Source organism: Calypte anna, chromosome 13, assembly GCF_003957555.1.
Source record: "Calypte anna isolate BGI_N300 chromosome 13, bCalAnn1_v1.p, whole genome shotgun sequence".
Taxonomy (NCBI): domain Eukaryota; kingdom Metazoa; phylum Chordata; class Aves; order Apodiformes; family Trochilidae; genus Calypte; species Calypte anna.
In genome coordinates, this window is record NC_044259.1 from 16,845,982 (window position 1) to 16,867,568 (window position 21,587).

General features: G+C 51.7%; 1 protein-coding gene across 1 annotated transcript in view; it reads left to right on the forward strand.

The window, feature by feature from the left end:
- Positions 1 to 21,587, forward strand: part of ARHGAP26 (Rho GTPase activating protein 26) — a 98,227-nt gene that overhangs the window by 49,474 nt on the left and 27,166 nt on the right. Inside the window, exons 16-19 of the mRNA XM_030459113.1 lie at positions 823 to 881; positions 1,708 to 1,813; positions 14,261 to 14,420; positions 19,330 to 19,468. Of these exons, the coding sequence (XP_030314973.1) occupies positions 823 to 881; positions 1,708 to 1,813; positions 14,261 to 14,420; positions 19,330 to 19,468 (464 nt within the window). The remainder of the gene's footprint in view (positions 1 to 822; positions 882 to 1,707; positions 1,814 to 14,260; positions 14,421 to 19,329; positions 19,469 to 21,587) is intronic.

The window sequence follows — 21,587 nt, forward strand, 5'->3', positions numbered from 1 at the left end:
TGGAAAAGCCCAGCCTGGCATCCCTAAAGCTTCTGTGCTTCCAGCTGGGGAGTGTGTGGCAGAGGGGAGCCTGGTGCTGCTGCCAGGGCTGTTCAGAGCTGGGTGTGGAGCTTTGTTGTCTTCATAATTTCTGGGTGCAAGTTGATGCCCTTATCAGGTGGGTTATCTCCCCAAGGGGTTGGATTGCTGGCAGCACCCAGCATCTCCTCACCCACAACGTGCTCCTACCTGTCATGGCTGCGGCTTCTTGCCTGCCCCGTGTTGGGTTTTATAGAGGGAGAGCATGCTCAGGAGAGAGGCTAAAACCAATTAAGGTGAGGAGTATAATTAGCTTGGTGGATCTCAGCCTAGAAAATCACAGAATACTACAGGGTTTTGCACGACTGCCAACCTTTGCTCCAGAGTTTAAACTGTTTGCAGAGCCACGGAGGATGTTGGCAGCACAAAGATGTCCTGGTGCAGGGATATGGAAATGGGAGGGGAGGATGGGAATTCAGTGGGAACTGTGACTCTTATGAGTAGGCTTGCTTCTCTTTTTAATTTATTTTTCAACTTGCTTGGAAGTCATGGGCTTGCTAATGTACTAAAGCTGAAGGCACGCTGAAATTAAAAATGATTTTAGTGTGGTGCAGAAAAGGGAGGAAGAATAAATCAAAGGTACTTCAACAGATCTTCTTCCTCCTGGTGGGGGCATTAATTGCTCTTGCTTAGTTCTGCACTTTTTAAAATGGAGCTGGATTTATGGTAAGGGCAAAGCTTGCTTTCTGTGGATTGTGTTCCTGGGATGTGTGTTGTGCATGTTATTACCTTTTTATCTTGCAGAATGCTCCCAGGGCCACTCATGATGTACCAGTTTCAAAGGAGCTTCATCAAAGCAGCAAGTGAGTTTGTTGCTGTTTACAGCACCCCTCTGAAAGAGGAGGGCATTTTGCAGGGAACTGAGCATAACCTCTGCCCTGCTGCTCCCCCACCCACCCCCTGCATCTCGAGTCCTGAAAAGCAGGAGGAGAATGGAGAGAGCAAGGGCACGGTGATGTTTGGGACTTAAAAAGGGATGGAAAGGAGGTGCAGGGGGAGCAGGTAGCTGGCTGGTGGCAGGACTGCTCTGATCCTTCTTGTGCCCACCCTCTGCCAAGCCCCTGTTGTCCCAGCACCACCTATGGTGCTTTGATGGGATCCCTTCTGGTTCTGATGTCTGTGCTGCCTTCCCTCGGCTGCCTGGGGAGGTGCTTTGTAGGAGAGGAGGTTACAGGGACCAGGGGGTCAGGAGGGCTCTGTGGCCTCTGGACACCTCAGTGGTGGCTCATTTGTATCCTGTTGGGGCACCCGAGCAGCCTGCTGAGGACCAGAGGCTGGGTGCTGTGCTGGGCACATCCTGACACTGCTTGGGAAGGTGTTTGTGTTCCTGTTGTCGAAGCCAGAGCAATGCTGGTTGCAGGCAGCCCCTTCCCTGATCACAGCTGGCTTCCCACCAGGCTGCTGTCTGCTCTCAGGTCACTGTTCCAGCCCTTGGTTCCTTCCTTTTGGAAACAACTGCTTGGAGTTGGTAGAATAGTGCCATGGAGAGCATCCACAGCCTGCCTGGGTGGAGGGAGAGGGAGCCTTGGGTCCCCGGGATGTCTGTTGGTGTTGGTGTTCAGGCCTGTGTGCCTCTTTCCCTAATAACCCCCTGGTGCAGGGATAAATCATCTGTTCTTCCCAACACAGAGCTGGAGAACCAGGAGTCGAGGGTGTCAGAGATCCACAGCCTCGTCCATCGGCTCCCGGAGAAGAACAGGCAGATGCTGCACTTGCTCATGAACCACTTGGCAAAGTAGGTTTATGACTGATGTGTTTTTCTCTCCTTTTTCCACTTCCTCTGAAAGTCAATAGTGGCAGAAAAGTTTCCTTGTGTGTGTGTGTGTGTGGTGTTGAGTCACAGCGGGCTGGGGAGTAACTGGAAACCTGTGGGTGAGTGAATTGAGAGGGACAGAGGGAGTGGGGTGGGAGGGAGGGAAGGAGGGGACTGTCCCCCTGACCCATGTCCCTGCTGTCCCTGCCTGTGCCACCATGGGCTGGCCCCGTGGTGGCAGGAGCAGCCCAAACACTGCTGGGAAGGTAACATTGCATTTCATGGTGTGATCCTGGGGCTGAGCTCTCCAGAAGGCAGAGCAGAGGTTAAGCTCCTCTCTGGGCTTCAGCTCAAGCCTTCTGCCAAAGGACTAAAAGCTCTTTTTTGTTGTTGTTTGTTTTTTTTTTGGTTTGGTTTGGTGTTGCCACAATTGAGGGCCACTCTGGAGCATATTTTCTGCCTTGATGCAACCTGCTTAATCAATACTTCCAGATCACCTTGAAACTTTGCGAGGCCAAAGGAATTGAATCATTTTCTTTTGCTTTTGGTGGTAGAGCTGACCTATAATTTCCCATCCCCTTCCTGCTCCTGCAGGTTGCCATGGAAACCTTTGATTAGTGTTTAAAAAGTGAAAGCATCATCAGGTGCTTGCGCCAGCCTCAAGGTTGAGCCTCCCCTCCCTCTTCGTGCTGCGTGAGCAGGAGGGGATGGGGCAGGACTTGGGAACTGGGGAACCAGTTCATCAATGGAACTGGTTCAGAAAAGGTCTGGGCAAACCAGAAGTTGTCTGAGCAAGAGGAAAAATCATGGGTGATGCTTGAAATAGGCTTAAAAATAACTCCAGCTGCTTTCTTACGACAGGGGTTTCTGTAGAGTACCCAGCAAGGATTTTAAGAACCAAAGAGCTGGTTTGGAGCTTGGTTTCCAAACCTTCTGCATTTAGAGAAGGCTCAAGCTGAGGGCCAGGCAGTCCCAGGTCCTCCCACCAGGCAAAGATGTGCAAGGAATCTCATAACCACTTCAGGGCTTTTCATTCCAAGGGAACCCCGGCGGTGGCTGAGTGAGGGATGCGGAGGGGGAGGCAGGTACCACGATGGGTTTGTGCTGCTTTAGGAGGAAAGGAACTAAACCAAACCACAAACAATGAGGGTGGGTGCTATGTTAGGAAGAGGAACAGCTCAGAGTGGTTATTGAATGGGAAAAAAATATCTCAGAGCAGGGCAGGGGGGCTCTGCTGAGCTGCCCCATCCTGGGTGTCCAGAACTGATGTGGGCAGAACCCAAAGGCCCCATTCTAGCCCTGCCAAACTGGGCTGCACTTCTCAGAGGAGATTACCTCATCCCTTTCTGGTTTTGAGCTGTTTTTTTTGTTGTTTGGGTTGGTTTTTGTTGGGTTTTTTTTTTATTTTAAGCAATGTATGAACAATCAAGATTTGCATTTTTATCAGATGAGCTAAAGGATGTTTCTCACGGAGTGAAGATCACCAAAAGCAGAAGTCAGTCTGTGACAGTCAAACAGAGAAGGAGTCTGTCTGATGCTGTCTTACATCTGGTCAGCTTTTTGGTTTGTGTGCTGGCTGCTGCTTACTGAGAAGGCACCTGGTGTGGGGCTGTGTTAATGTCAGCAACAGAACCACCCTAAGAGGAGGAGAGGGGAGAACAGATCCCAGGGACAGGCACGGGCAGGGGGGAGGGAGTGAGGTGTATAAATAGAAAATGAAGTTGGTTTCTGCCTCTTGCTGCATCTCTTGGCCTCTCTGTGCTGCCTGGTGTTCAGGTGTCCAGGCAATTCCCCCCTGTGATATCCAGAGCCTGAGCAGTCCCTGTCCCTGCTGCTCTGCTGGGAACACAACCCTGCACATTTCCTCCTCTGCTCTGCACACCCTGGTGCCAGTGAAACTTCCCATTACCGTGTGGTTCTCCAACCCATGAGGAGGTGAAACCTTTCATTTTCTCCCCTGGGACCTGGACATGTGTCAGGAGCCCTGTGATAAACCCAGCTGGGATTTGCTGGTCCTGAAGGGCCTTAAGGAGCTCCCTTTGTTCTGATGTTTTCCCAAAGGGATTTCTGCAGCAAAGTCCAGAGCATCCCAGTGAGCCCTGGAGCCATGGGTGAGGAGCCAGCAGCTGAAGTTAAGGAGGCTTTGGGCATCCTAAAAAAATCATCTGGGTTCTCTATCCCCCAGCCAGAACAGCCCAGCTCTTTCACACAACTCTAAAGCATGTGTCTCCTCCTGTTCTTTTGGAGCTGGTTTAGTTAGCAGAGTATTTCACAGTCAGTCTGTTCTCTCTTGCAGTGTTAATGTTAGCAGGGGATGGTTGCTGAGAGTGCTCCTCATCCCCTGCTTTGAAAAGAAGAAATGGCACTTTTTAAAAAGCTAACTGCAGAGCTGATGCCTGGAGACATGGCCAGCTGGCTGTGGGAGCTCAGGACTCCTCACACCACCTCCAGCCTTTTCTCTTTAGTCTGGCATTTTATTTCCCCACCAATTTCTGCTTGGGGAAGGAGGAGAACAATGCCTCCTGGGTGCTGAGAGCACCTTGGGTGCTGCAGGCTGCCCCACACCACATCTCCTAGCAACAGGCTCCAGCTTGCATGCTTCTGGGGTTTTTGTTGGGTTTTTTTTTGCTGCAGATATCTCCTTTTGGCCCAGCACCCATCCCTGAGAAGGGCTGCACCGTAGGTTCAGATGCTTTTTTTATCAATAGCATGTGGCAGCTCTGATGAAACTAGTTTTTTTTTTCTTTTCCCCCTGCCAGATAAGTTGGGGCTGCCCAAAGCAGAGGCACGTGTGGGGCTGCTGAGCTCACAGGGGGCTGTGCTGATGGGGCTGCTGGCAGGAATTTGCCCCTTTTGTTAGTGGAGCTGTGTGATATCATCCTGCCTTTTACTTCTCTTTTAACCTTCCCTCTCATCAGGCAACAAATACCCTGGTGTGGTGTCGTGCAGAGCAGGAGGAGGGTTTAGCTCTGATATCTGCCAAGAATTTCAGATTTTTAAATTTTTTTGTTGGTTTTTTGGGTTTTTTTGGTTGTGTTTTTTTTTTTGGTTTTTTTTTTTTGCATGGACACAATTTGACACCCTGAGCTTTGCTTTGCTCCTGTGGCAGTCAGACCCAGGCTCTGTGCTGTGTCCCCTCCCACAGGGCTCTGAGCATCCCTGCTGCTCCCCGTGTTCCTAGGAGAGGAGCAGGGCAACCCCTGCCTGCCTCTCCACTCCTCTCCTGGCAAAGGGTCGAAACAATTCCAGAAGAAATGCGTGTTATGTGTATTTAGCAGGATTAATCATCCTAGAACCAGAGAATGGCAGGGCTTGGAAGAGACCTGAAAGATCTCAGATGGTTCCCTGGCCACAGCCTGCCCAGCAGTGAGTAGTTACCTGGTGGTTTTTTTCTCCCCTCTGGTGGTGTTTTCTGGTTTAGGTGTTGTTAACTGAAGCTATTGCTGTCTCCAGCACAAATTTTTTGTTTTCAACTTCTCAGCAGGGGGATGGTTGCCATGGGCTCTGCCATCAGCCCTGGCCCCACCGGGCTGCAGGATGGTGATGGGGCACTCCGAGGGCTTTCTGCTGGAGGAGGAATTGCTGGGGAAGGAGGAGAGGAGAGGAGAGGAGAGGAGAGGAGAGGAGAGGAGAGGAGAGGAGAGGAGAGGAGAGGAGAGGAAATGAGCATCTCCTGGGTCTTCTGCCTAAAAACACAACCTGGCACCTGCTCCCCTTCTCTGGCAGCCCCAGGCTGTGCTGCCCACCCAGGGCTCTCTGGGTCAGGTCCCTGGGGCTGTCACTTGACATGGTTGCTCCCTGCCTTGGAGAACTCCTTGTAGAAGGACTTGGGGGTGGCTTCTTCCCCAGAAAGGGGCTTTTCCTTGGCTTCTTTTCCCCATTTTCCCCCCGAAAGGCAGAGGCAGTGAGGAGGCTGAGGGCTCTTGGCAGGGCAGGTCTGATTTCATCCCCGCAGCAGCTGTTTATGCTGCTCTCTGCTAACTATTCATTTGCTTGATTTATGTATTACTTCCAGTAAGTCATTCTTGTCCAGGACATTCTGGAAATTTCCACCAGCCTCTGAAGCCTCCGAGATGCACTCCTCTTGCACGCTCCTCAACGGGTTTGCCTGCCAAAGGAAAAGATGTGGCCATCCTCCTGCTCACCACGCTTCAGAAAAGCTCTTTTTTGGGTCACTTTGGTGCCTCTTTCTAATCCTCTTGGACCACGACAACTCTGGCACCCTGGAAAACCCTGTGATCCATAGGATCTGGTGCTCCTCACAGAAGAGGGGACTCCCTGTAGGCTCTGCTTTGCCAGGAGCTGGGACAATCCTGCCTGGAGCTCCCAGGTTTTGCTCTTTCTGTGCTTTTTCTTTTCTTTATGTGCTTTGAGGGGAAGACCAAGAGGTTGCCATGGGGGTCTGGGTGCAGCATCCATCCCCAACCGGTGGTCTCTCCCCTGGGGGTGTGGGTGGAGGGGTTGGGTCCCTGCCCAGACCCCCCCAGGCAGGAGGAGGAGAAGGAGGAGAGCTTAGGCTCATCCTGCTAAAACAAACCAAAACAAGCCCCATCTTTTGGGGATTTGAAAATAGTGACCCGAGCAACTATTTTAAACCATCCTCTCCCTGCTTGGAGCCAAACTCACTCAGATCAATAAAAAAAATCCCTTTCCTTGCCATGCTTTGGCAGGGTTAGGCAGTGCAGACTGGGGGGTGCTTATTTTCCTGTCCCTGGGGGGGAAAAGGGCACCCTGGGCAGGGTGGGTGCAGGGGAAGGGAACAGCTTCATGCCAGGGACCTGTCCTTGCTCCCAGCACAAGGTCCTCTGAGACCCCCCCCCTCCCTGGGCTGGGGTTCTGTCCACGTTCTGGGCTGCGTTTCACGTTGGGGAGAAGGCAGAGGATGAGAGCTGGCTGTGCAGATGCATTTGAAACCCTAGCAGGCTTGTCTGGCCTGGATAATTGAATTACAGAGTTTAACTGGAACCACCTGGAGCTCTGTGGGAAGACAGAGGCCACAGGGGGTCCACAAGGCCCCTCTCTCCCCCCTCACTCACACCCCTTCCCAGCCCTATTTGCTGTCCCAGCTCCCTGCTTTTGCTTTAGGCTCTGGAAGATAATTTTACCTCTAGGATATCTTCTTAGGGGGGGCAGTTTTTGCAGCCAGGGAGCTTTGCAGAGGTGGGAGCCTGCCCTGAGCTGTCTCCTGCACCCTGCAGAGCTCCTGTGCCCCTTCAGATCCTCCCAGGGCAGGGGCAGCACTTGGCTCAGACCTCCCCATCCCTTGTCTCTCAGATGGTCTTTGCCAATGGCCCACGTCCATTTTTCTTCTGCTGCCACAGAACAATCCTCTGGGTCACTGAGAATGTGTCACTAGCTCAGCTCCTTCCTCCTACCTGGCTTTGGAGCACGTTGCCCCAGTTGCACAGCAGCAGCAGCAGCAGCAGCAGAGTCCTGAGCTGCTTTTGCAATTAGCAGCTGGGCTCATGATGATGCTGTGAACATGTTCCCTTCTTCCCCTGGTATTTTCTCTGCTCAAGGCATGTAAGGGAGATTTTTTCCCTTGGCTGAAGCCCCTGCTCAAGGGGCAGTGGGTTCTGGGGAACCATTTGTGCTTTGGAGCTGGAGGTGTCAAAGCCTTGGTGGTGCAGAACCTGTTCAAGGAGCTGGTGATGCTCTGAGCAGAGCTAAGACAACTTTTGAGCTTAGCAGGTATGATGTGTGGAGCATGAGGCTCTTACTCCTCTGCTTTTGTTTTTCATATGAGATTCTGCAGAATTTAAAGAGAAAAAAAAACAAAAGCAACCACGAACAAAACCCTGTAGGTGTTTGCTGTGTTTTTTGGGCTTGGCTTCCTGTCATTAGCAAAAGGTTTTGTTCTACTTCTGCAGCTGAACTTTTAACCTTCTCAACCTGGATTGTCAATCGAGTAGCTCTGTGCATTTTCTGGTAGCTTGTTCTTCTCCAAAAGGTCCTTTTTTATTTTCCAGAGGCTTCCTGGTTTTTAGCTGGAGAGGGAAGCACTTCAGAGCTGCCTCCTCTCTCTCTTATCAGCTGCTTCTCAGCTCTCGTATCTTCATCACCCAGAAGAGTCATCTCTCTAGATGTGATAAGGAGTGTCTCAAATTTGGCTACAGCTGACATCACCAGGGCTGGCAAGTGTTCAGCAGCCTTTGCTGAGGACTTTCTGTGGCTGAGCATCTCTGCAAGCTCCTGGGATGGCTGGGAGAAGCACCCGGTGCTTTGCCTGACTCAGGCATGAATCCTGGTGGGCTTGTGTGTCAGCTTGAGGTTTTTGGATGGAGGTTGTCGAGAGCACGTAATTATCTGGATTCTTTTTAATTGTTTATCACAGTGAAACTGGAACTGTTGTGCAGAAACAGATTGGATCTACAGTGGGGAAAAGATTTCCAATAAATAGCTGGCATCTCTCCCTGGTGGTGTCTCCTCCATCCCTGCAGCCAGAGTGGGACGTCGACAATTTAATGAGAGCTTCTCAGGATTGCTTTTTATGCTGAGCAGGCCCAGTACTAAACCAGGTTCAATTTTATAGATTTCAGTCAAATCTCATTTCTTGGCTCCTGCTGCCTCGGTCTTGTTCCCCCTGCAGAAGGAGGTGGGAGGAGGGTCTGGCCGTGGTGCTCACCCTGAGCCTGGGCTTAGCAGGCTGTTGTTTTATGAAATTAAATAGTTATTGCACTCTTCTAATCCAGTTTTGGGGAAGTTTTGCTGTTTTCTTGTTGCCTACTGCTGTGAAAAATAGGAAGGGCATCGTGGGGTGAGTTGGCACCTGTGTTTTTTCCAGTCGTTGGGCAAAACCTCTTTCCAGTGGCTAAGGCAGGACAAGCATTTTACTCACTGCTCTTAACCATGACTTGAATTTATTCTGCTTATTTCTGTATTCCCCTTCTTTCCATTTCAGCCATTTTCTTTAGGAATGTTTTGGAGGGAAGGGCACTGACCTTGCATTTGTGAAGTGAATGTGCTCCAAAATACCTTTAGGGTGGAAGAAAAAGGAGACAGAAATAGTTCTGTCACTCTGCCCCGTGGCTGATGCACTTAGGTGAATGTTTAGGTGCACACCAAGGACCTCCTGCTCCTTTCCTGCCCCTCTGGGCTGTGCCCAGTGTCACAGCTCGTGCTGTCCCCTGGGCTGGAGAAGGGTGACAGTCCCAAGCAGGGTGACAGTGGCACAGGGTACAGCAGCTGCAGCCCTGGCAAAACCCTTGAGCTCTGTCCCTGGGGGCTGTTTGAGGCTGAAATCCCCTTGTGCCTGACTCTCTCTCTGCAGGTGGAACCACAGTGACATTTGAACACCAACTCCTGGCTGTCCTTGGGGCTTTCCACAGGGTGGCACCAGGGCAGGCGTCAGCTTAGGGCTGGCGAGCAGGTTCAGGATCTCCCCCATTCCCAGCCAGAGCCAGGGATGCTGGCTGTGGAATTCCAGGTGCTGTGGTCTGGGAAGATCAGAGGAGCCTGACAGCCCCACGTGTGTTGTCTCTGCAGGTCCCAGCAGGTCTGGTATTTGCTCTGATGGGGCTCAGTGATACAGCCTTGGCCTCTGCCTCTGCTCGGCGCGATACGAGCCTGATTAGTTTTTTCCCTGGGAGTGAACCCAAGCATCCAGCTGTGGCCAGATTCACCCGGGAGAAAAAGAGGGAGTCTTGTTGGAGCAAGTCAAAGAGCCCAGGAACAGGGCAGGCGTGTCTTGTCCCAGCTGAGCTGGGGGAAGCAATGGGGCTGCTTGCCCAAAAACCCCTTTGCCTCTCAGCCTTGTGTCGGAAGGTTTTGTCTGCTGTGTCTTTGCTGGGAGGTTTTGTGTTTCCCTGGTGGTCTGTCCTCCTTTTTGCATCCTCTGGCCTCCATCTGCATTCTTCAGGACTTGGCTCTTGTGCTGCCGAGTCTCGGCAGAGGTTGGGCTGTGCGTGGTCTTGTCCTGCGCTGCTCCCGTCCCTGCTCCTCCCCAGCTGTCCCCATCTCCCTGTCACCTCCTCCTGTGCATGGGTGCCTTTTCAGAGGGATTTCCCCAGTGCCCAAGGGACTGATTCAGTTACCAGCAGGTGGAATTTCTTTCTAACGTGCTGAAGCCTTTTTGGTTCTTCTGCTGTGGGCAATGGGTGGCACTGGGTGTTTACTGGGACGCTGCTTCCAGTCTCTGCTGCAGCTGTTGCTGGAGGGAAGCTTTGATTTTTTTAGAAGTCTCCTTTGAGTAACTCGAAATATTTTGGGTGATTATTGTTATTAGTCTTATTCTTTAAACTCGAGCTGCTTCTTTCCTGACCCAAGTTTCCTTTAGACAAAGCTCAGCGTTGGGCTCCTCTGGTTTTGGGTCCCAGGTGTGGCAGGGATGCTCGTGCCTTGTGTCTCTCCAGCCCTCACCCAGCTCTCCACCTACACCCTCATCAGCCACAGCCCAATTAAACTCCATAATGTGCAGGGATGACTTGAATGCACCCAGGAACATTTCCCAGAACTCGTTAGGTTCGATCTGATAAATGCCTCCAATTGTGTGTGCTCCCAGCGGCCCGCTGAATTAAAGGGGTGGGAAGGGGGGAGCAGGGGGCACTGGCTGCAGGGTTTGGGGTGAGTGCAGCCCAGCAGCAAACCCCCAGGACAGGATTTGCTTTGGGAGGACTAGAGGGGAGCCAGTGCAGCTCTTCACACCCCAAATGGATGATGGATCCAGAGGTGTCCGGTGTGCTGTCCACATCCTCCCTGCCTTTTATCTTCCCTTCGTGTCCCGAGTCAAATGTGAGTGTTTAATTTGTAACAAACTGCCCTGAACAGCCCAAGTAATTTTGGGGCATTGCTGCTCCTCTGCATGATTGGCTTTTCACGTTGAGTAGGAGCTCTAATGGCAGTGCAGCCATGAAGTGTGTTTTTACCTGTAGCAGTATGAATTAGCAGCGTTATTTTCCTGCCTACAAGGTCTTGTTAGGCCAGCTATAACAACCACTTTGTTCTCCAAGGTTTGTCCCGGGCATGGAAATAGAAACACTCCAGACTTTGCCTTTGTTCCCTCTCGGATGTTTGTTTTCTCTGAGATTTCTCTCTGCATCAGGGAAGATATTTGAACTAATAGCAAGCGCTCTCTGGCTGAGGCTTAAAATCTGTGGGTCTTGTGTATAAAATACATACAGAAAGTGATCCCAGGCACAGGAAGTGATCCCAGGCACAGGAAGTGATCCCAGGCACAGAAAATGATCCCAGGCACAGGAAGTGATCCCAGGCACAGGAATCTGCAGCTCTGTGGGGTGCAGAGCCAGGTGCCCACGAGCATCCCCTGGAGAAGCTGTCGCTGCTCGTGGAGCTGGGTGGTCTCTGGGGCAGCAGGGTTGGAGCTGGGTGTTCATCGAGGTGACAGCAGGTACCAGTAAAACCCTGTCCCCCAGTATGGAATGGTCTCACTGGTCCCAGTTTGCAGCCCTCAGGTCTCTACACTGTTTGTCTCCCTCAGCTCCGTGGCACAGGGGCTGCTGTGCAGGTCACCGGGGAGTTCTGTACTGGGATTGCCATGAAAATAAATATGAGCTTTTGACCAGACTGAAGAAATCTAAAATCATTAATGTCTGTAAAATAGCAGGGGGCCTGCACAGTGCTCCCCCAGCCCCAACAGCCCGGGCTGCATTTCTCTCTGTCACAGGATGCTGATTGCAAGCCAGCGCACAAAGAAATATTTACTGTTCTGCTCGCTCTCTGCACTGAAGCTTGGCTACCAATTACTGGGTATTAAATTATGTTTGGTCATGCCAGTGATTATACAGTATCCAGGCAACCCAGGTGTAATCTAATTTAACACCCAACATGGATTTACTCCCTTTCACCTTCGTTTCCCTCAAAGTGAACGTGAAGCGAGCAGGTGTCTGCCGGCACCCCCAGGAAACGGGACCAGTGTTCCCCTGGGATGTCCCCTCCGGTGGCACAACTGGGTCTCCAGCTCCTTTGGAGTGAGCAGTGTTTCTCTGTCGTGTGTTTCTCCATTTGGTGTTGATTCCCCACCCCTGCTTGGGCTGGGAGTGACTGCTGGAAAGGGTGGATGGAGAGAGGGCTGAAAAAAGGACCCGTCTGAATTAACAGCAGCGCGGTTGCTCTCAGAGTGGTGCCAGAAAGAAGCAGCAGGTTAAACCCAAAATACACCAAATCCTTGGAAATCTCCTTAAAGGGCAGCTCAGGAATGGTGCTGGCAAGGCCTGCCAAGGAGCACCAACATTAAGCACACTTTGGGGTGAGAACACCCATCTTTGGAACAGGCGGTGTTATTTACTGCTGTAAGGGATGGTGGGGAGGTGTAATTGGTGCTGAATTGTTGTGTGGGGAATGGATGCTGAACTCGAAGGATGTGAAAGGTGAAGCACAGGTTGTAGCACAGCTTTGGGGGTACTGGCAGGGACCAGAAGTCCACGTGCCACCAGAGCTGCTCAGCTGCAAAGTGGCTGCTTCTGCGCGTCCCGAACGCGAAGCAAAGATGGGAAAGAGTTTGGGAGGTGTCAGCTCCCACCCCTGGGCAGAGCCAGGGCTTTCTCCTGCCTGGGAAGCCATTAATAGTTTAATCTGAAATAATTAACAGGGCTGTCCACAGCTGCCTGCCCCTAATGAGGCACTGACAGTGCAATTTATTGGAGCCATGTCTTACCCAGTAAGGGTAATGAGAAATGGAGGGACCTCATTTTGTAAGACTTGGATCAATTCAGTGTTTGGGGTTTGGTTTTACCAGCCAGGCAGGATCGTTAAAATTATTATTTTATTAGCACTTTTCAGAACTATTTGAATTACAGCTGGGTTTTTCAAAACCCACATAAGGAGGGAGCATGTGAATGTTTGTCTGAAATATAGATAGAAAAACGACGTTGGCTTTTGTAAATGTCTTGATAAGGAGACAGGCTGGGAGGGGGGAGGAAAGGGATTAAATCCCTGTAGAAGTAGGAGGGGCTTTCCTGCAAGTAAGCAAGACTTTTGCCAGGACATCTGCACTTTGGAAGTTGTAACCCAAGCCCTGACTTGGTGGAGGTGACAGCTCTGCATGTGCTCCACATGCACCAGGGCTGAGACTTGTTGTCTGGGGGGGTAAATGGGGATGAAGTGGGTGCTGAGGTGCTAAACCAGCAGCTCTGAGCCCCTCAGCACCCTTGGGAGATGAGATCCTCTCCTGCTGGCTGAGGAGGGGTGCACAGAGCTGAGCAATGAGAAGTTCTTTGCTGGTTAGAGTGAGATGTGGATGAAAAAAAGGATGGAAAGCACCTTTGCTTTTGAGCCAGCCCGTGGCTGCAGTGTGGTGAAATCAGCTGAGCCTGCAGATAAATGAGCATGGTGGGGGCTTGGCCCTGGGACAAGAGTAAAAACCTCCTGGCAAGAACTTTTTGGGTCAATGCAGCAGGACCTGCATGCAGCCTCACCTTGTGTGAGCCTACTGCTGGGAGGAGGGAAGGGGAAGAGGAAAGGGAAAAAACATTTTAAAAAAACCCCTGGTGTGGCTGCGGTGCCTGAAGTCATCAGCTTTCCTGGTTGAAGAGGTCAGGAGAAAAAAAAACCACGAGCAAGAGTGGTGGAGAAGGGGCTCTAGGGCCTCAGCTGCAGCCTTTGGAACCTGGTCAGGTTGGTCCATGCCACAGGGAGGTGTTTGCCAAGGCACTCGTGGTGGGACATGGCCTGGGGAGCTCCAGGAGCTCAGGATGTGCTCCAAAGGGGCTGCTGATGCTTTGCATCCCTAAAACCAAGGACCAGGCTGGAGCTGCTCCAAAGTCCCCCCCTCCAAAGTCACATCCATCAGTGCCAGGTCCCCAGCACGAGCTGTTTCACTTTGCTGAACAGATCTGCTCCTGCTGGGCTGCAGGAGCTGTGAACATAAAAATAGCTGGAGATGACAGGGAGGAAAGCTCAAGTGTCTGTGTGTCCCTGGAGAGCAGGTGTCCATGTCAGGTGGATTCCTTGGAGAAGGGCACGTGTGCATGGGGAGTCCTGATCTTCTCCTTCCAGCCCAGTTCTGGTGGGGCTGGATGGGGCTGACCTCCAGTGCAAGAGCTTAAATGGGTTGAGAAGGAATGGGATTTTGGAACATATTAGGTCACTCATTCAGTTGGAGAGCAGCGTGTGTCAGAGGTCCAACAATTTGTTTTTAGAAGGGTTTTCAGCATTAATGATTCAAGATGTTTTCCTGGGAGTGGTTTGCAACATGAGACTCGGTGGCCAGCACAGCGCTGGGGTTTTTATTTTTTGGGGATTAGTCAGTTCACTGTGGCTGAAAGGTCTCTAGGATCACAATAGTTAAATTTGTACTTTTCCACATGGCTGAGCCTTCAAGGAGCTCACCAGGAGTGTAAAAAATGTAAACAGCCCTGTGAGCTCAGTGCCAGTCGTGAGGCAGGGAAGGGGTTTCCATCCACATCAGTTCTCTCACCTCTTTTTGGCTTTTTCTTTCTTTCTTTTTTTTTCTCTCTCTTTTTTTTTTCCCAGAGTTGCAAATAATCACAAGCAGAACCTGATGACTGTTGCTAATCTGGGTGTGGTATTTGGGCCAACACTGCTTCGACCTCAAGAGGAAACAGTTGCAGCCATTATGGACATCAAATTTCAGAACATCGTGATTGAGATTTTAATAGAAAACCACGAGAAGGTAACGGCTTCACTTGCTTCTTTCTGTGCAGTTAGTTATGAAAAGAGGTTTCCCTCTCCTTACAAACTACAGCATCTTTCCCAGGACTTCTCCTTGCTCCTTGGAGGCTCCAGCAGAGGCAGCTGACACCTCCCAGGTGGTTCCACCAGCCATGGCCATGGCACGGAGCCCCCAAAACAGATGGGTCTCAGGCTGGGGGTGACACCAACCTTTTCTGTGGTCATCTCCACGTCACCTTGCACGTCTCCATGACCAAAATCCCCTTCCCTGTCCCCTTGCCATTGCTTCATAGCAATCTGCCCTTGGTTTCACAAGAGACGGGGGCTAGAGGAAATGAGTGTTTCCCAGGGAAAAGATCCCGGCAAGGAGGGAGCTGGGAAGAGGTAACTCCAGGAGAGGAAAAATCTCTTCAGTGCAGTGTGTTAGTGCTGGTTCAGCTCCTGTTTTAGGAGTGTTTTGTTTCAGTGAATTTCTTAATTGGGATTGATGGGAGCTCACTGAAGGTTCCCCCCCTCCCCGTGGTGGTGAGCGATGTGCAGCTGCCGGTGCTTGGTGGGGTTTTACACCAGTGACTCAGAGGCACTGCTTGTGATTAAGTACATTCTCAGGGAAAATGGAATTGATTTGAGTGGTTCCTGTCAACCAGCAGCTGTCTGGTATTGAATTGTGTTTCCCCCAGGTGAGTGGAATGCCTCTCCCATCAAAATTGCTGTCGTCATGGTCTAACAAAAGGAAAAAAAAATACCAGGCAAGCTTGGTGAGAACATCATTGGGTCAGAGTAACTGCTGGCTGCTTGGTTACAGGGTCCTTGCAGGAGGTGTGGGTGCTGGGCCAGTGGAGAGGGTTTCAGGGATGTCAGTCAGTGTTCCCTGCTCCCCTGCCTCCAGTTGCAGTCACCCCACCTGAGGTTTAGCTCATCTTCCCCTCCTGGGCAAAAACATTCATCCCAGAGCCATAGGGGTGTCTGAGAAGGATCACTGAGTTGGGGCATATTCTGAGGCAGCCCTCAGGATCATTGGGTCCAACTCCTGTCCCTGGGACTGCTGAGCATCACCTCAGATCCATGCCTGCCCTGCACCCAGTGTTGCCCCCAGGAGGCTGGTGCAGTTTGGGGTCATATCCAGCAAAACAGGGACTTTCTGAAGGTTCCCAGAACAACATTTTGCTCTTTGTTGCCAGAGCATCCGACACAGCCCATTAAACCCTGTCTGGAATCCAAAAAGTTGAATTGTTTCTGGAGATTGAGCAGGTTTCCAGGTCTGGGATCCAAACTGTTTGTTATCCTGGCAATAACAGCAATAAACTCCGAGGCGGTTTTTTAAAGCTTCCCAGTCGTGTTCTCCTGGAGAAGGTCCCTGCCCATCGAGGTGTCACAGCCCTTGTCTTTGTCTTTATGCTCCCAGCTGCACTTGGAGGCGTTTCCCAGGGGCTGCACTGAGAGCAGATCTGCTGGAAATGCAGGGAAGTGTTGGGATGAGGGGAGGATCAGATTGCTGCTTAACAAGATTTATCCATTAGTGTTCCTCAGCCTTTCCTGTGTAGGTTTGTGAAGACAATACATTAAGGTAATGTGTTGTAAAAGATATCCTGGTTGTGTATAATTAAATGGGGAAAATGATTTTTCTCCTGTGGCTCTGGATGTTGGCATGACAGGCAAACCCAGAGTGCATGCCCTGCAAAAACCAGAAGTCAGGAGGCTGCGCCGGGTGCTCGGCTGCTCGAGTGATTGCCATTTAGCACCCGTATTTCCCACTTAAAGATCAAATGTTAGCCAAAAGTAATATTGAAATGCTGTTACAGCTGACAGTTGCAGATGTCCAACCATGTTCTTTTCCAAAGCTTAACATTTTGTAGCTCTCAGGCCAAGGCTGTTGTTCTGAAGCCTTACAAAATTAAGAGATCGATTAAGTGTCTCGGTGACGTCCCCTCCGGACACAAGAGTGACCAGGTGAGATGTTAATGCAGCCACCACTGGTGACAGACAGGAGTCTGGTTTCTGCAGGGGATGACACAGAGCCAAACATTGTCCCCAGTAAAGGGTAAGGACTGGTACTGGAGCCTGAGCCCTCAGCCTCTCCTCTGCGTTGTGTTGTCTGTGATGAGCTGGCACGCTCAGCGATGCTGTTGGCAGTGGGTTTAGCTGTGTCCTCGTGCAGGACTTTGTACCACTGGCACTTTGAACCTCACAGCAGGTTCTTCTTCTCCAAGTTCTTCCATGAGGGGGTCCGGGAGCAGCTCTGTGCATGGGACAACACTGAGCTGTTGGAGCAGAGAGCTGGGGGGGCCTTTCTGTGCCGTCAGATCGCATCAGCCCGCGGCTGTGGGCAAGAGACCCAACTCCCTCGGTTTCTGGGTCATAAAATGGGCATAATGGGGAAATCAGTGCCAAGCACAAAGTGATGCCCCCCTGTGGGCTGGGACATGGGGAGGGAAGGAGAGCTTTGATGGAAGGGGCATCAGCCCTGACCCTGCCCATGCCCCCGGGATGGAGCTGTGGGCTGCTTGCTCTGGAGGAGGCATGGGGTGAAGGATGTGGCAGCACCTGGATGGGTTTCATTCCCAGGTGGGAAGGGTTTTTAAAAAAGCCTTCCAGCTGCCATGTGAGGCTGCTGGGTCTCTGCTGGTTTGCAGGCAGGGAGGGCAGGGGATGGTGTGGAGCTCGCGTCGGGGCGAGCGCCGTCCGGCTGTAAATGTGATTGATGAGTCCTGGCTGCTCCTCTCCCACTCTGCCTATTAAACTGTCTCTCTCTCCCCTGTTAATTGGACTCTGCAACTGGGTGAACTCTAACACAGGTTTATGCAGCGAGGAGCACTCCTTGGCTGTCCTTGTTAAAGTAAAAAAATGAAACAAAGCCGAGAAGCTTTCCTGTGTGGAGCAGGGGGGGTTTTGTGCCAGCTCGGGGAGGTGGAGGAGGAGTTTCTGGGTCCAGCACTCCTGGTTTTCCCCCCACTGCTCAAGAGATCTGTGCCATTTTCCAAAGCAGAGTAATGGGCAAAGTTGCATCTACAAGGAGCTATTTATCTTGCAGTTCCTGGGGTCTCAGGCTCCTCCCTCCTTACACCTTCAAAAATCAGCAATGGGCTCTTTGGAAACAGAGCTGCTAATTGACTTTACTGCTAAACTGAGCCTCTGGGCTTTGTGCTGCTCAGAGGTGGGCAGAGAGAGAGCAGCTTTTTATAGCTCTGCCTCCACCTCCCCAGTGCCTCCTCTCCCTTCCCCACCCTCCTTGTGATGGAGATGCCGTGGTGGGCACCCAGGAGGCTTCTGGTTGAAGAGCATCCTGGAGAAGCTTTGGGGTTTCTGCTCCACCCAAAGGCCACAATTGTGCTGCCCTCACCAGGGCTCTCCTGAGGTGGTGGAGCCTGCAGGCTGCAAAGTTGGGGATGAGGAGTTGGAGTCTGCAAGACGCCAGGCACTGGTGTAAAATTCAGTGAAATTGTTTTGTCATGACGTTCCAGGTGCATTAAAAAATGCAGCGTGCTCATAAGCTGAGGCTGGATTTAGCCATGGAGCTCAGGACTTAGGAGCATATCTATCTTTTCTTATTAAAGACCAAAAAAAAAGGGAGCAGAAACCTGGGAGTTTATTTTCAAGTGTGCTGTGGGAACTTGTTGCATAAAATGCAATTCCTCAATCTGTGCTTTTCTCTTGCTTGATTTATATATTGCTTTGTGTTTCCCCAGTAGAATTTAGTGTCCTAGAGCAAGTTGAAGGCAAGAGCACGTTAAAGCGGGCAGGTGGTGGAGTCACCATCTCTGGAGGGCTTCAAAAAATGTGTGGATGTGGCACCTGAGGACGTGGTTTGGTTGGTTGGCTGCTGGACTTGATGTTCTTAGAGGTCTTTTCCAACCTTGATGCTCCAGGTTGGGGCACGACGTCCTCAGCCACAAAGTGTTTGACTCATGAGAAGGGGTCACCAGTTCTCCTCCCGGGGCTGTGAGTGCCACCACCCTTCCCACCAGCCTCTTTGGGCTTTTAGGGGCAGATGTGACATTAGGATTTTTGGCTGATGTGCCTTGGCTTTTCAGCATTTCTTGGTAGGAACTGGCGCGGAGGGCTTGTGGTGTCTGGGGGTGAGGATTTTGTTCTTCTTACACAAAGCAAACCCATTAATTGCTGGCAGCAGCTCCTGCTTGCTGGCAGGAGGCATTTGGTGGCTTTCTGCAGGGCTGGGGCTGCTGGTGGGCAGCAGTGAGGGCTCTGTGCTCCCCAGGACACCCTGGCAGGGTGGTGATGGGATGTATGGTGCCTCTGAAATGAGAGGGGGCTCCTCCTGGCAGCCCTTGGTGCCACTTGGCTGTCCAGCAGGGAAGGATACTTGGGGATAGTGGTTGATATCCCCAAGGGAAGGGACACCTTGGGAATGCTGGGCTGGAGACAGCCCCGCTTGTTGTGTGAGCCTGGGCTTCCAGGAGAGAGAGGATAAATACCCAAATATCACCAAGAACCAAACAGAGCGACTGCCCCTCTGCTCTGGAGGTCTCTGCAGTCTTCAGATTCCATCCCCTTGAGAAGAATGCGATGACTCAGGTTTCTGACAGCTGCAGCTGGAAGCCAGGAAGACTTTCCCAAGCTGGGCAGCATCAGCGGGTGCCAGGCCACCCAGGGGATGCTGCGTGGGGACAGGGCTCTGCCGTGCCCAGGGCACCCTCCTTGTCCCTCCAAAACTCAGCAGAGCACCAGCTCCTTGGGACCCTCTGTGTTTGCATGGTGTGTTTTGGGTGACGAGCGGAGAAAAGGAGCCCAGAGAGCAGTGTGGGAAGGGGGGAGTATCAGGAACCAGACCCCAAACGTCGCCTCCTCCAACGCGCTCCTTGCTGCGGGGAGCAGAGCAGAGCGGGCAGGTAGGCAGCTGCTCTGTCTGGAGGGCTGATGCCAGAGAACGTCTTGTTTATTATTTTTAACAGATATTTAACACGGTGCCAGAGACTTTGCCATCGAACTCACAGCTGCTGCTATCTCGCAAGAAGAGCACCGACTCCAAGCCGCCCTCCTGCAGCGAGAGGCCTCTGACGCTCTTCCACACCCCCCAGCCCACTGACACACGTAAGTGTGCCCAAGCTTGGCCCACTGGACCCAAATTCTTGCCCTAATTGCGACCGATTCCTGTGCTGCTCCCCTGCAGCTCCCCTGGTGTCACTGACAAAGGAGATTCCCCCAGCGGGATCAGGCTCCGGGGATGGGGGGTGTGAAGATCGCCCGGCATCCCAACCCTGACCCCGGGGCTGGGGCTGAGCCTGCCCTCCTGCAGGATAAAATGTTGCTGCCCCCTCCCCACCTGGTGGCCCCCTGTGCATTCCCCTTCTCGTGTTCCCCCAGCCCTGTCCTCACCGTCATCAGCTGCTGAGATGCTTGGGGGCACACGGGATGTGCAGCCGGGGTGAGCACCCCAGGGTCCCCATGAGGCCACCCTTGTGGGCACTTTGCCTTTTACAGGCATGAGAACTCATGCAGGAGGTGCTGAGTTTTGCTGAGGGTTATGTACCATGGCAGTTTAAAAATGCCCAAGATCACCTTTCCATTTCTGTCCCTAACTGATGCTCCAGATACTTGGGTGAGGGAGGCAGCTCAGGGAGCAGCAGCAGCAGCAGAGTCTCTGCTCAGGCTCTTCATGTGACAGCAAAAACTCAATTCACAGGAAGAAGTCAGGCTGGAAGACTCCTTAGGGATCATCTGGTCCAACTCTTCTGACATTAATGTTTATATGAGATGTCTCAGCACCCTGGTCAAGCTGAGACTTCAAACTTTCCAAAGTGGGGGAATCCACTTGGGTTACCATGAATTGTTGGGCACTCTCCTTGCAGAAGATGTCAGAATGACACAGGGGGGGTTAAGGAAGCAGAAGCAGCACCAAAGTGTGCTCTGGAAATAGCCTGGCACATGACTTTAGGGGGGACCTCACATATCAAAAGCTGCTTCTTAAAAATTTCAGCTTTGGTGATTTATTTGCCACTCTCCAAGCAGCTCCCTGTAAGGCTCTGGAGTCACCCTGGCTGCAGGAGCCTTCCCACACCATCCTCACCTTGCCTAGGAGAGGAACTGAGTTCCTTTCTTTATTTCTCCATGTCTTTATTCCCAGTATTTTCCCCTATTTTCCTCCTGCCAGTCTGCAGCCTGCCCTGCCTGTGGGGACCCTCTCCGTGCTCAGCATCCCTGCTGCACGTGGATAACGTCAGATTTCCTGCCTTGCTGCTCTGGAAAGGGGCCAGGGCTCTGTGTCAGGATGAAGCCTGAGGACTCAGGCTTCACCCAGCAGGCTGTGACCCCCCCAGCAGCTCAAGAACTGTGCTTCAGTTCTGCTCTGGTACTGTGAGACCAGATTAAACCTCACAGCAAAGAAGCCTTTGCAATAAGCTTTTAAAAGACACAAAGGAAAATATCAAATCAGCCTCTGGAAAAGGAGGAAATAAAGTGAAGGAAGAGTTTCAGATTCTGCCATTCACCTCCCTTCCTCTTTAGATGAAACGCTTCCAGTTCCTGGGCTGATAGGGACTTGAATTCAATATTGGCTGGGAGCTGGCTCTGAGATTAGGCAGGCAATTGACACTGATCTGCCAGGCTTACAGAGATTATTTTTGGACTTCGGCCTTGGGCAAAAAAAATGTTTGGGAATAAGAAGATGTAGTTGTCAGCCCACAGTCCCTCTGCTCAGGTCTGGGCTCCTCAGCCCCCTCCCTGGTCTGGTGAGACCCCCCTGGGCTCAGCCACCTTCTCAGGCTGTCCCAGCACGGTGTGGACACAGAGGAATGATGTGGCTTTCAAGGGGTTAGGTCCATAGGCAGCTTCATTTCTCTTTTATTTTTATTTTATTTCTCTTTTATTTCATCTCCTGCCTCCTTTGTATCTGAGGGCTGTAGCTTGGGTTTAGGGGAAGCATGGCTCAGAGCTGATGAGAGGGTTTGGATTTGCCTTTTGTAATGTCAGATGGTGACAGAAAGTCCAGGGAGGCAGATCAGAGGAACAGAATGTGGGGCAGGGAGTTGGAGGTGCTGCCTGGGGCTTAGTGAGGATCCAGGTTAATGGGATGCAGGCTCAGGAAGGTGTTGACACAGTTAACACCTCCTTGGCCTTGGCTAATCTCTGGAAGATGAGCTCCACCTGAGCTTAACCAGGTTTCAGCCTTGGCTGGGTGCCATGGAGGTGCTGGTTTTATCCAGGTACCAGC